Source organism: Vidua macroura, chromosome 12, assembly GCF_024509145.1.
Source record: "Vidua macroura isolate BioBank_ID:100142 chromosome 12, ASM2450914v1, whole genome shotgun sequence".
Taxonomy (NCBI): domain Eukaryota; kingdom Metazoa; phylum Chordata; class Aves; order Passeriformes; family Viduidae; genus Vidua; species Vidua macroura.
Window position 1 is genome coordinate 15,444,800 of NC_071582.1, and position 14,925 is coordinate 15,459,724.

Here is a 14,925-nt window from a genome sequence, read left to right on the forward strand (position 1 = left end):
GCCTGCCTGAAGCACTCACACCTCATCTGGAGTTATCTTCCCCTCTCCAGTGTGAAACAGTCAAGGCCATCGTTCTTCATTTCTAGTCCAAAAACACTCCTGCAACAGGGTAAGACCCCTTTTCTCAGCTTGCTCTAACAAACCTCCCTCATCCTGCCCTGCCCATAGCCCAGACTCTGCAGAGCACCCCCAGCACCATCAGGGCATCCATGACTCTCCAGATGAGGCTCAGTTTTAGCTCCTTGAGTGACCCATGACTGAGCATAGCTCCCACATCGAGCCAGGCAAATTGCCCTATCACCCACCCTGTCTGTGAATCACCATTTACAAGTTACAGCCTTCCCTTTCACATTCTTTTAGCAGCTTACAAAGCTTACATTCCTGGCCCAAACTTCTATGAATCAGAGACTCATTTCCCAGGTTAGATAAATTTGCATATTACATTCCAATGATTCACAGACTCCCCCAGCATGAATAGTGTTAAACTCCAAGAATTAAGATGTCATTTTGGATCACAATAAATGACTTAAAATATATGGTTTCCCACTTCCTTGGGTCACTGTCATATAGTCTTAATATATTTCCATTTGATATAGTTTCCTTCCAAAAGGATCACAGGCAAGCTACAGCTTGAAAATTAATCAATGAACCTTTATTATGCTAAACTTTAATAGCATTACTAATATGAAGGAACTTAAACACAATTTTTTCCCCCAGGAACTGTTTACTGAAAAAACCTTATCCTTCTGTGACATTCACATTGCTACTGTCCTTTCCCAACATCTACTCTTTCTTAAAGAACCACAGAAGGGATATTAAACACAATCTTCTTTCAAAGCAGTATTTCCACTAGTCATAAGTCAGATGACTCAAAAGTTCCTATTTTTGGTGCGAATTTCAGTGTGCTGAAGATCTTTGAGCAGTTTAGCTTCAGCCCAAATAGCCTTCTATTTCTGTGTCAGATTGGACATCTTCATCTTCTCTTGAATATTTGGAGTAGATGCTCTATATAGATATATTAAAAATGTGAAAAAAATAAGAGCTTATTGAGCCTCTAGAAAGCCTATGAGCTAAGCCACTAAAAACCCCTTTAAATGCCTTTGTAGTCCTATAGGCAGCTCTCTCCCTGCAGCTGCAGGATGGAGCTCTGAATCAACAATATTGCTTCTGCTTTCCTTTGTCTTTCAGAGTTTGGCATAAAGACAGACTTGTTTATGTGCATGTAGGGAAAGTAGAGGGCATAAGAATGATAATTCAGCTAGGGGCAAGCCTTGGTCATTATTTGGGCCACTAGGCAATGGGTTTGAATTATGGCTTGCCATGACAGTATCCTAAATAACTGTTAGAAGGAAATATTATCTTACATTGCAGAAACAATTACAAGAGTTAACCATTTGGAAAAGGAAATCATGCTGCTGAAGAACTGCCATTCAGCCACCACAGCTCACATTCCTCAGATTAAAACAGAAATTTCAAAGGGAAAAGAAGATAAATCAATCCAAGTTTCTGTCCAAGTAATGCAACATGTTTTTAGGGTAGCACACACCAAAACATATGCATATTTGTGTTGCTGATTTGCACAAACCCATTCCCGTAGGATGAAGAACATCATAATTGAAAATGAGAGCACAAATGGCCATTTAAATGCCTAAACCACAGCTTGAGTAATTGTGCATGCACACACATATCTGTTTTTCAAGCACAACTGCATCCTTTCAGTCCTGGCAATCTGGATCAAAATGGTTTCTATTAACTTTATATATGCATTTACATGCATAGAATACTGTATCATTTGGACCTCAGAGTTTTTGGCAAACCTCAAAGCTAACTCCTTATTTAGGTTTCCATGAGGTTTAAGCAAGAATTAGCAATGACAGAGTCATACCTGCACCATAGATTGTAGAGAATTAGGTATGTGTGCTCTTTAGGGACCAATCCATTTGAGACTGCATGTAAAATAATGGTTTCAGAGCTGCCACATGTGTTTCTCAGAGATTAATAAAATACTCAGAAACAAACCACAAAACAGAAGGGGGTTGATTGCACCTAAGTGATTTCTTTTCTGTGCTTTGCAACTTCTGCTGCAGACCTGGTTGCCACAGTTTCTACCCAATGGCCTGAAACCAGAAACCCACAACATTCACAAAGCAATGAAAGAAAACTTATGAAAGAAAAAAAGTCCAAAAGAGGGACACTAAGCAATGCCTGAAAGTAAAGCAGGTGCTTTGTTATGGCACTTTGAGATCAAAGATACAACAAATAAACTTTTGTCATCAGTCCACACTGTCAGAACAGACACTCATCAGTTAAAACACAGAGAGCTGTGAACACTGTCAAAGCCAGTTCATTAGAGAATGATCCACTCCAGGTATGGGATCTGCTGCTCCAGCTGGATCCCTACAAGCTGTGGGGCCTGATGGAATTCATCTGAAGATCTTCAAAGAGCTACTGATATTGGAAAACCCTTGTCAACGATTTTTGAGCAGTCTTGGGAATCCAGAGAGATTCCAGATGACTGGAAGTTCACAAGCATTATCCCAGTTTTCAAGAAGGGCAAGAAAGAGGACCCCAGAAACTACAGGTCTGTCAATGTCACAGGTTTGGGTCAGATATTACAAAAAAGTTCTTCACCCATAGAATGGCTGGGGATCAGAACAGGCTCCCCAGGGAAGTCAGGCACCAGCCTGACAGAGTTCAAGAAATATTTGGACAATACTCAGTGGCACATGCAGTGACTCTTGGAGTGCCCTGTGCAGGGCTAGGAGCTGGACTTGATGATCCCTATGGGTCCTTTCCTAAATGGCATGTTCTGTTATTCTGTCATAAATAACAGCCCTGAACTGGGCTTTTGTTTTGATAAGAAATTAATGAATGTGTAATGAAAATATACAGCTGGTTTGAAGTATTTCTACTATTTACAGCAACAGAGCCTTTTTCTTAATATTCTGCTTTTTATTTACATTCCCAGCTGTATTACTGTTATGAGCCTGAAAGCTCACTGCCATTGATATGGACACTATTTGATTTTTGAACAGGAAACATACTGGATGGGATTACATCCCATTCAAAGCTGTCTAAAGATAGACAGAGGAGTAGCACAGTTCAAGGGTGCCCTCACCTGCATGTCAGGGAAAGCAACAGAAATTATTGTGACTTCAAACACGTAGCTTGTTTTCCACCTGAAATCCAGCATGTGCACAAAACCAGACAACAAAGTTATTCAAAAGCAAACTCTCTTTTGTGCAACATGCATATTCTGGAAGGGAAAACAACTGTTCTCCCACTGTTTTTGGATTGCCATGTTCAGCCTCTACATGGGTTTACAGTAGGACACTTGACAGGTAAATCTGCAGACTTTGGTTTGGCTATTCCATGCAGATGGTTCAACCCACAAAGTGTCAGTTGCCTTTCCAGAGATTTCAGTCTAACCCCAAAGATGTTATATTTGTCATCTAAAAATATCCATGAGCAATATAGCTTAGTCCTAATCTCCCACAGCTCCTTCTACTTCATGTTCAGACCTTGTGTCACCTCTCTGCTCTCACAGATGTAAACCAGACCTGCTTTGGCTAACATTATCCATCTAAGCATAGAATTCACTGCTACTCAAACGAGGTGCTAGAGATTTCAATTATATACACCAAGATCTATTAGAAAATTGGATGGGAGATCACCAATTTTTTTTCACATCACTGGAGCAAGAACTTCAAGCCACGATAGTGCACTGTAGAAGTGACTGATTAGTGCAATAAATTAAGTGGCTACATAAAGCCTCTTTTCCTGGTTCTTCTTATTTCTGAATGGTATTAAAAGAGTTTATGAGTGTTCAGCTGCTTTGCACTTTACACCCTCTCATGTGCCATAACTGTTAGAGAGAATACAGAAAAATCATCACTTTTTTAATCTTTGCCTTTTATTTTTATGTTAATGACCTTGTGTCATCTAACAAACAATGAATACAGGAGACATTCCTCAAAAAGTAGGTTTTCATTAATATCGTTACTGCTGGCAGAAGACACCACAGACCAGAGCTAGAACTGAGAACCAAACTTCTGCTTTAGGCAGTGCTCCATGAGAGCTAGGGCCCCCAGGAGGACTGGCACTTTCCTCTCCTTCAAAAGCTGGGCTTTTGAGCATTTTAGGAGAAAAATGGGGCAACATGTGAGACAGAAGGAAATTACTACTAGAGATGCTGTCATGGGATACACCCAGAAAGAATTCTTGCACTCACACCTTGTTAATGCCTGGTAATGTAACAAAACCCTCCCAATAAAACAACAAAACAGCATTACATGAAAATACTGACTTGATTATGGATTGTTATGTGTGTATGTTTAGCTATAAATCCTTTTTCCTATTGGCATTCCATGAAATATACATATATACATGCAGAGTAGAGTACAGCAGCTCTTCTCCAACTGGTATGAGTCCTTAAGTCTTTGCTATTTGTGGCAGACAAACAAAAGCAATCAAAAAGGTGAATTAGGACCTAGACTATGTTGTTCACTTCTGTGTTCTGCTTCCCCAGACACTGAAGGATCCTGTGAGATATCATACAATCTGTAACAATTTTACATAAGGACACATCCACTGGTGAAATTCAATAAGCCAGTTCTAAAACACTATGGAAAAGTTTCTCACTCCTGCACTTCTCTGAATATAGCATAATTTCCAAAGAATTTTACATCATAAATCACCCCTATTTCCATGCAGAAAAACACCAGCACAGTTACCTGAGAGTCCCTACCAAGGTTATGACATTATGGAGGTAGGATGTGTTCAAACACTAACTTCAGAGTCGTGCAGTGTGCACAGACCCAAAATGCACCATCACTGGAGCCTTTTCCCTGCCAATGTCACCCCCTGCTTCTCTATTTCCTCCCCTCAGCTCAAACCTGAGCTATACAACTCCAAGAGCCCTTCAGTTTTTCTACTCCTTCAAGACTCAGAGCTCCTTTCCGGCATTAAAACTGTGCCTCACCTTTTTCCTGACTCCCAGCAGTGCTGCCCATTAAGCTGCAGAAAAGGTTTTGATTTCTCACCCTCTCATTGCAGTATTGACTCAATTTTCTGTTCTTTATTTTCTTGATGCTTCTGTGGGACATTCAGCTGGGTTTATGAAATTAGGATGGCAATTTGCTGAAACCACTGGAGCAAATTTTGCCCGTGTAATTACCCAATTGCATGTGCAATCACACAAGCCATGTGCCCAGGTAAACAATTCAACTTCAGCTGGACCTCTGTAGGTACATTTTTGCACAGCAATTTTGAAAACATAAGCTCTCAAATGAAGCTTATTTTTGTAGATAAGGCTCTTCATCACTTTTCTACAAACGCTATTCCCACTTGCCAGTCTGTTTCCCCACCCCAAGGTCATTTTACATCCCCTCTCCTATCACAGTACTTCACCAGCTTTTAATGCTACATTTGAATAACAGATTCCAACGAGAGGGAAGGAAAAAGTGAGAAAGAAATACATAAATAAATAAAAATGTTAAAGAACAATATTATCCAAAACACAAATCTAACCCAGTACAGAATTTTTAAAAAGCAAACTCATGGAAAATAAGATTTACATTTGCAAAACTAAGCTCCTGATTTTTTTGTTCATAGGCTTTCAAAAATTTCAGTGCATATTTCACAAAAAAATATGTGTTTTAATACTTAAAAGGGCCAAATAGCAACATAAAATGAGAAATGTCACTTGGAACTCCAGGGATGTCCAGTATTCATGGTGAAAGAAATACTGCCTGATTTATTACACAGGGTAATATATGAAGATATACTACAAGAGACAATAACCTTCATTCCCAGGCAATTTCAGCTTTCCAGGTAGTGTGGATATTGCAGTAAAGTACTGGACATTCTTCATTGCATCTATAAAAGTGAAGTTTTTACAATTTCATTTTGTAGACTTCTATTTTCCCATCCTATGAATAACAACTCCATCTCTGCATCTGTAGCTTCCAACAGGCTTTAACTCAGGTAAACAGACTTGATCTTGAGATGGGTGGCCAAAAGAGCCCCTGTACTTGTGATATTAGCTCAACTCCAAAATATTCAGCTTTAATATCAGTGTTTGATGTCTACCACAATCACCTACAAGGGACCATCCAAGCTCAGCAGCAATTACATCTCAGTGTAAATTTGCCTATGCAGCCAGCTGGGCCAGAGTTTGCATATATGTCCTGGAAAACCCAAAAAGGTATAAAGGGACTCCTGATTTTTAATACATTTCCCCAATTCCTGCATTGATGATACTGAGGTATCCTCCACAAACTCTCATCAGGTGGTTCTGGAAGTCATTGCAGCAGGATTCTTTCCCTGTGCCAGGATGGAATCCTGAGGAAGAGCTGCAGAGCTCCATGAAGTGCCTCGTGCAGCCAGGGCTGAGCTGCTGGGTCAGGCTGCACAGGAGCCAAGAGCCCAGCATGCTTTTCATTCCCTCCAACCCCACTGCACAGCCTGTGGCACTAATGCACCAGGCCCTAACAAGGCACCAGCTGCTCCTTGCCTGTCTCTCTACAGAGCCCAGCACAGGCACAATTGTGATGGGAATAATATCCCACAAATGGGACTTAAATAAGCATAATAACAAACAAAAGGGATAATGACACACAATCAAGCTAACAAGAATTAGAATATAATTCAATCATCTCATTAACTTTACTAAAAGCTAGCTTTGTACACCAGTCTCCTGGCTCCTGAAAATGTCTTCAAAGGAGTGCACACATCTGATTACAAACCCGCATCATCAGTTAGGAAAACAGACACGAATGCAGAACAAAGGGATTCCTTTCTCAGCCTGTGGAACAACCTGTTCACATCTAATATTCATGCTAACTTGAAAATGCAAGGTAGAACCTACCCAAAATGAAATGGTTCCCAAGGCTGGAAGCTGAAGTGTTTAGTAGTCCAAGGCAGTAACACTACTGAGCCCACACCCAGTGATTTTTTGTAGTAAAATTTCTAGGTGACCTTGCATCCCCAGCATAAATTGTACAGGAAGGAGCACAGGGACACACACACAACTCATTGGGCACCTTTACTGTGTCAGAGCTTACAAAGACTGCACATGCTTTGGCAATTAGCAACTGGGAGACTGATGAAACATGGAACAATGCCTTGGATCCTTCCAGTATTTAATATAGCCATTAACTAATTAGATTTCACGACCATTTAGAAGACAGATGATATTGCAATCTCCATTCTATTAACCAGAACAATATGGTATTTCCATGAGAAACCTGCCAACAGGAGAATGAGGCCCCAGAATTTAAACAAACCCTAGATCCTGTCCACAACACACTTTTCAGTCAAGAGACAGAAGTTGTGATGCTCAGTTATTAGGCTAGACACTGGGACAAGCAAAAATTGTGTTCACTCTCTGGGTCAAACTCCTGAAAGTACATGGGATCTGCTGAAGATCAAAGGAATTGTAGCAAAGCACCCAAAATTTCAGCTATACTGCTTCTGAGAAACAAAAGCACCAAGCAATAAAGCCAACTACTGACACAAGGCTGGTGCTGAGTCCCACAGACAATGATATCACACAGGCTCCTGTTTTAGAGGCTCAGGCACACTATAAATTAGGTGAGGGTGTTAAAACAACAGCTGGCTGCTAATTAGTCACAGCCCCCCTCAGCAGGGTATCAGCAAAGTGGCAGAGAACATCTCAAGTAAATTAAATTTTAAAAAATCCTACTGCAATCACTCCCTTGACAGACCCTTCCTTCATCTCCCCTCTCAGCTTTTTATTTATTGTAATTACTTTAGTAATAAGATTTGTTTCCTTGTTATTATATATATTACCATGCAGGGCAACAACAACAACAACAAAAAAAATAATAGCTGGGAAGAGTTATGGAGCTTATTTATCTCCTTGGCTGTTATTGGGCCGTTGGGTGGAGAGAGCAATGAGGAGGTAGAGGCCTGGGAAAAGCAGTAAATAGAAAAGAAAGCATATTCCTTGGGAGCAGAGACATATGGGGGCATATTTACGAAGGAGGAAACACTGACAATGAGTGAATAGAGCTAATAACTCAGGGGGCCCAGCAGCCCTGGCTGATAAAGGAAGGAATAAACAATCCTGCACTGCAAGTGCTGTCAGAAGGGAGAGTCCTGGGGTGCAGCTGTCTGCAGGGGGATGTTTATCATAGAAGGAGAGCCAAGGATGGGCTGTCACATCAGCACAGCACAAAGGCCTTGGATGAAACTGGGGCACCTCTCACAGCAGAGAGGAAACTCTGACAAGTGTGTGGTGCAGGGCCAGACACCATTTCTGGTTGTTCCACCAAGGAACAATTCACAGAATGAGAGCTAAGAAATACTGCAGCTCATATTTTATCTCGTGCTGTGCAGGCACTAGCCACATTTGGTACCCTAAGCTCTCAAATCCATCACTGCCCTCTCAGTGAAAGGCAGCAGAAGCAACACCTGAGGCACGAAAGCAGCAAAGACCTGTAAAAATTTCTGCTCCACTTGAGGAAAATTAGCCCATCTTTCATATGTACCTTCCAGAGCCACCAAGGATCCCAGTACAGATGTTCACGGAATTTGCATCTTTGTCATCTCTGAGGTCTTAAGGAAAGCACCAGTGCACATGCTCTTACAATGTGCATCTCAGAGCACAGCCAGAGTATGTGAGGGTTGAGTCCTTCACAATTTACAAAATGCTCTTTTTTTTCCAAGTATGCCTTGCCTTCCACATATGCCTACCCAACTACTTTTGGCAAGGTGGTGACAGTTTAGGTGCAGAACTTCTGAAGAAAACATGAGGACAGACTCAGAGAGCATCTGTCAAAGAGCAGCACACAACTCCTGTAGCACCTCTCTCCTAGAGAGAAATTCCATTAATTCAAAACCATTCCTTTCCCAGCCTCCTCACATCTCTGCTCTGTCCTTAGAGAAACAAACACATCATAGATTAACCAGTCTGGAGAGAGCCTTTGGAGTGTATTTGCAGAGTGCACGGCACCAATTTAGAGCTAAACTTCTCCTTCAACCCTCTGACCACAGAGAAGCAATAAAGAGAAGGAGGGATGTCTGCAGTTGTACAGCTTTGTGTGACATCACCTCAAGATTTAGTCCTTAAGGATGCAGTTCTGCATCATAAATGGACTCCTTAGACCAGACACTAACTTTTTTTTCCTATTCCTGATCCTTTCTGCCTCTTATTGCCCAGAGAACACAATGTGTCCATTCAGGAGAGTAAGCATTAATACAGGAGAGAAAAAGGTCATTTATACAAATTGTGTCTTTGGGTATAGAGACAAATGTGGTGCTTCTCCTCTTCCTAAGATCGTCCCTCCAAACAGAAGGCACCAGGTTCCAAAGGTTAAGTGGGAGCACACTCCTTTTTTCTTTTGTACTTTTTGACACTGTGCAGAGGAAAACTGTTCTAGGAGGGATTTTAGTGGGCATTTCCATCTCTTTATGTCAGTAATTGTCAAACAACCGAAGCTTTTCTCTGATAGGCTTGAGGAGGTAATGAACAAAGCCCCTGAGTACACAAGGAACAGACAGAGTAAATTAAAGGGGAGGGAGCATCAAGGGAGAGACAGAAAACCCAGCACCTCACCTGCCTTACCTTGGAGAAATAAAGCTCACTCAGCCTGTGCTGGGGGAGGGCAGGTACAGGAGAGAACAGGATGTTTTTAAACAGATAAAGAATAGTCCATGGCTATATTCCAAAGAAAAACCAGGATTTCCTCTACCTAGCTGCTACTATGGTTACCCCACACCTTTGAAGAAATCATGTGGCATCCAATAAATTTCCTTCTTCTAAAAAAGACTCACCAGCTCCCATCTCTACTCATTGGTTCATTAATTTACAAAATTCATCAAGTTCTTTTCAATGAAAAGCCTCCTTGATTCGACAGGAGGGAAGAGTGAGAAAAGGGAAGAAGAGGAAAATAAAAAGTAAACATTAAAATCAGGTAAAGGAAGAGGAAGAAGATGCCGACTCTTACACATTCCCACAAGCTCTTACACACCCACACACACTCTTACAGGCTACCAGTAAACCTGAGCCCCAGAACAAAAAATATTTCTTTTAATAGAGGAGGAACCATGGCTACTAAAAAACATACATATAAAGAAACAAGAAGAATATGTGAGCCATGGGAGAATTCACAAGAGAGATGTATTTAATTTAAAGCATAAAGCAATTATTTATTCCCCTCCCCAGGCCTCATGACCAGTAAAGGAGATGTGGCCAAGTCCCTGTTCTGCTGGTCCTATCCATTTAAGGTTTACTAAACTTTTCTTCATCACCAGATTTAACTACAGCTCAAGCTCATCTGCACCACAGAACACAAACCACCCTCCTGTGTGACACAGGCCTGGGCCATATCCTTCATTCATGTGTCACCAAGAGCCACATTCTCCCTCCTGAAGGTCCCTTCTCTGCTACACTGGTTCCTGACAGCTGGAAGAAAAGGTCAGCCATTCCCTCCAGTCCTGTATCTGATGGAAAATTCAACTAAGTGTAGTGAGAGGAAAAAAATAAGGGGGAAAAGCCACAATTGTTTTTTTTGTTCCGTTTGTGAGGATCAAGAAAGCATTTGGTACCCACGGAGGCTTTGAATACCCTGGGGCAGTACCCAGCTATTCTGAACAGTGCTCCCAACTTCTGGCAGACCCAGGTCCTGAGGAGAACAGCAGCCCAAAAGCTGAGACTTGACAGACTATGAACTGTCAGAAAAGCCCAAGGTGCTCTCTAGTGAACCACTCATCCTAAATTCAAATGAGTTTGAAACCCAGCTCAATGCAGTTGTTGCTCAGGATTTGCTTTTCTGTTCCTGCAACACTCAATCACCACAGCCCAACCCCAAAGCAGGTGTGGGACTGTAGCTTAAAAGTTGTTGTTCTACACTTTGCTGTGTTTCAGTGCTTATTTAAGCCCATCTTTCAGCTTTGGCATTTGTCATGTGCTCCTCTGCAATAAGCCAGGGGACACAGCTGTTGCAAACCCTCTAAGTCCCCATCACTAGGTCAAGACAGCAGCCTCTGGTGGGATGTGATCATGATGTCCTGCCCTTGTATTGGGCAGAACCAACAGTTATTAACTCACTGCCACTCCACAAACACCCCAAGTGAACAAATTCCACCGTCTGCAGAGAGGAGGAGATCTGTTTTCCAGCAAAGGGCAAGCCTACCTTAGCCTTGAAACCTCTTCAAGGTTTCACACAACAATATTTATTTCAGATCAAAATATTAGGAGCAGAGTTGTGCCTTCTTCACTCATGCACAGGGAGAGGGAAGTTAGTGTGGGTGGTTAGGGAGGGTATAAGGTAAAGAATGCAAAAATAATCAATATTTTTCCAAGATCAGATTCAGCATCTCTTAGGAAACATGTGGGAAGGAAGATTGAAAAGAAGGTGGGAGAAGGAGGAAGGTTCACTATACAGAAATATTTCTGTGAATTTTTAAGAAATCCTTATTCATCCTCCCCCACCAGGTTATACAAAGCATTAATTACAATTTTCCCCAAGCATATCTGCTTTGCAGCTGTATTCTGCCCTGCTGCTTTAGCAGGATGGATAAACCTCCATTTGTCAGTAAAGATCCTGTTTCTCCAGCACCACTAACACTCCTTCCAGGGAAATGAGAGATCTTCTGACCACAGACAGTAAAGAACCTCATGCATCTGACAAATGCAGGACAGCACACCAGGCCATGCCTCAGATTCATATTTTCCATACAGGACTGATGACAGGATGAATAAAACACGGGGCAAAGGGAATTCTCCCAGCACAAACATTGAAGATGAGACCTGCTGGGTGCACAGACCAACGCCAGGATAAGCACACGTCACAACTCACTTGCCGTTGATGACTCCATCAGGATTAAGCATGGGCACAATCTTGAAGATGAAACATTTCCTCAGGAGCTCAGCAATGGGATCACTGCTCACCAGGAACTCCAGGGTGCCCTTCATCACCCAGCTGGCATTGCTCTCACCAGGGTGAACACGGGCTGTGAGGAACACGTAAGGACGGCTGCCTGCAAAACAAAGCAAAAGCACCCCTAAACTAAACAGGGATTTTCTTTGAATAAAATCTTTTCAAGTGGATTTTAGTCCTTTTGAATTTAGATAACAGTCCAAAATGCATTCTAAGGAAAATACTTCCCTAGACATTCCAGATATTTTTTCAAGGTGTCATTTATAAACTGATCACAAATTTGGTCCTCAGAACCAGCAGAGAGCTCATTTCTGTTTATTCTGTGATAACTTCTAGGTATTTACATGTACATTAGAAAGCATTCTGCAGGTGCAAGTTACTGCCTCCAAATAGCTTTACCATGCTTTCTAGCAACTATTGAAAGTTTGATTCCATCAAATTTCATTAAGGTTTAAAAGGCAGCAAGAAGTTATATAATTGTCTAAGGTCCTGCTCTGCTTTCAGTATTTTGCCATTAACAACTCAGAACTTTCTAAATATCTAAATAGATTTGCCCACCCATAACGGGCTCCAAGGACATGCAAGCTGCCTGATCTCTAGAAATAATTTGTGTTGTAAGGTCAAAATCATAATTAATTGAACTAAACCGATAAAATTAAAGAAAATGCACTAATATGTTCACCAGAGCTGCAGAAGTTGAGTACTCAAACCTAATGATTATTTCATAACAATACAACAAAAGGTAGAAATAACAATGTACATAGCTAAGGCAAGCTGTTGCTTTTGGTGGAAAGACTTTTTCAGTTTTATATAATAAAGATGCTCACTCAGATTAGAAAGGCTGATTTTCAGAAGTTGCAACTAGTAGAGTTCATCTGTTTCTAGCACTGCTTTCATGCATGGGAAACATAAGCTGTGGCAGTTTGAGGTAGGGGATTTGGGGGGTTGCTTAAAAAAAAAAGAAGAATGAAAAAACCCAAACAGTAAATTGAATTTTTACTGAGTGGTTCATTGATAATCTCTACTGAACTTATTTCAAAACAGACTTGCAACTTAACAGCAAAAGTTTCCTTGTTATCAGATATGTTATTTGCTGTTCCTGTGAAAAAGCCACTAAACACATTTGGTCTGGGTACAAGCCTCCAAAAACTCTCAGCATACATATGCTTATAAAAGACCAAGTTTGACAGCAGATTCTTTGAAGATCCCATCTGTGCTGAGCACACTTCAGGGATGGGCCAAGGAAACAGGAGAAGGCAGGAGGAGACACCTGCCAGGCACAGAAAATAAAAGGAAAGGAGAAAGCAATTATCTGTCTTAAAATGATCCTTTTGTGAGCGTTCACTATCACAAGTCAAGCTGACAGATTTATCTCTCAGGAAGCTTTATCTCTCAGGGCATCACAGCCATGCCAGGGCAGGTTTGTCCAGCTCGATCAGGACACTTCAGAGCTCAGGCTCTGTTCCCTTCATGAACTCAGGGCACCCAGCTGACAGGACTGGGAGAGGCACCAGGACAGAATGCAAAACCAAAGGCATCAGCTGAGTGCCCTTGTAAACAAATGCTGAATTAGCACCTTACATGCCTTTGTCCTTTGCTCCCAAAGCCATCCTTCAGCTTCCCAATGTGTTACAAATCATTAATCAATCATAGTAAAACAGGGAGGTAGAACACCATCCCCAAAAATACAGATGGTAGCAAAGAGCTGTTTAGCCATTGGTCTGACCAAGAAAAAGCTGTGTCAGCCGGGAATACAGGTGAAATTTCTCATTTCACGTTCAAATAAGGAATAAATTAATTTCTCTCCTTACTTGTATTATTTGGCACAGTTCTGCTCAGTATGTACTTTACAGCACAATTTAGTTACATCATACAGGGACACACTCAGTTTTGGAAGTAATCCCACATCCACACTTCCCTCTTAAGCAGTTGGTGGGCACTAGAAGAGTGAACTGCACTCCCAGCTCAACGAGCTCATACAGAGCAATCACGTTCTGGTCCAGTAAAGCAACTGGGGCTCTGTTCCTCAACAGCCACATATGAGACTTTTGTCATTCTTACACCTCCCCATGCTGGGGGGTTTGGTACATTTTCATCAATGTGTACTCTTAAGTGCCTTAGGCACTTCTGGATTGCCAAAGACTCCTTAGCTCCTGCAGGACCAGCCATTCTGGCTTTTCCCCCCCAAAATTAGAAGACATTAGTTCTGTTCTTCTCCAGTTAATTGTGCATTACCACCTACCTTAGTAATGCCTTACAATAGCAACCAACAAAAGCCAGATTTCACAAAGACATCAGCTGTGTTTTGCCATTTCTAAACATTTTCTCCTTTCTCCCATCACCATGATTTAGTGCTGTTTTGCAGGCTCATTGCTGAGCTAAACTTATGGGGCTGTGCAGATAGAGCTGGGAATGAGGCTCCTGAGGACTTCTAATGGACAACAGCTGTAAATAGCACAGAGCAAAATAAAATATGCTCTCTTTTGCAATTGATGAATACAGCTTTAACAACTCTTACCTGTTCTGGATATTGATAGAGTTCAGCATCTTAATTGAGAGGTTCACTCCTCAGTCAAAATAAGAAAAATAAAAAAACCTCTAAGCAACAGCCTTCTCATGTCAGAAACTCAGGACAATTTGCCATAATTCTGCTAATTGCAATAGCATGGGGCTGGCAGAGATCTGACTTCTGCTGTTTCTCTCAAGGCTCATCAAAGTCAAGCTTGCCTTACTCAGACTCAGTGTTGGAAAAGCTCCTGGAGTCTCCAGATCTTAAACCCCAGGAAACATGAGGGAAGGGAAAGAGACCAGAGATCACCTACACTGTTCTCCTGTGGGTGACAATGGGAGGGCCCCATAGCCTGCAGGTCCAGCCAAGGAAATCTCTCTATTCCAGAGAAAGTTTCCTCTGAAAGATCCCAAACTGCCAAGCACATCCTCAGCTCTGACATCCCACCCACAAGAGAGTCGTAAGGGAGGTTTGTACAAGCAAGGAAACCACAGAGCTTGTTAACTGTCT

At 41.7% G+C, this 14,925-nt stretch overlaps 1 protein-coding gene across 1 annotated transcript in view; it reads right to left on the minus strand.

Moving 5' to 3' along the window:
- Positions 1–14,925, minus strand: part of AGBL1 (AGBL carboxypeptidase 1) — a 248,241-nt gene that overhangs the window by 151,013 nt on the left and 82,303 nt on the right. The window contains exon 18 of the mRNA XM_053988729.1: positions 11,826–12,006. Coding sequence (XP_053844704.1) covers positions 11,826–12,006 — 181 coding nt within the window. The remainder of the gene's footprint in view (positions 1–11,825; positions 12,007–14,925) is intronic.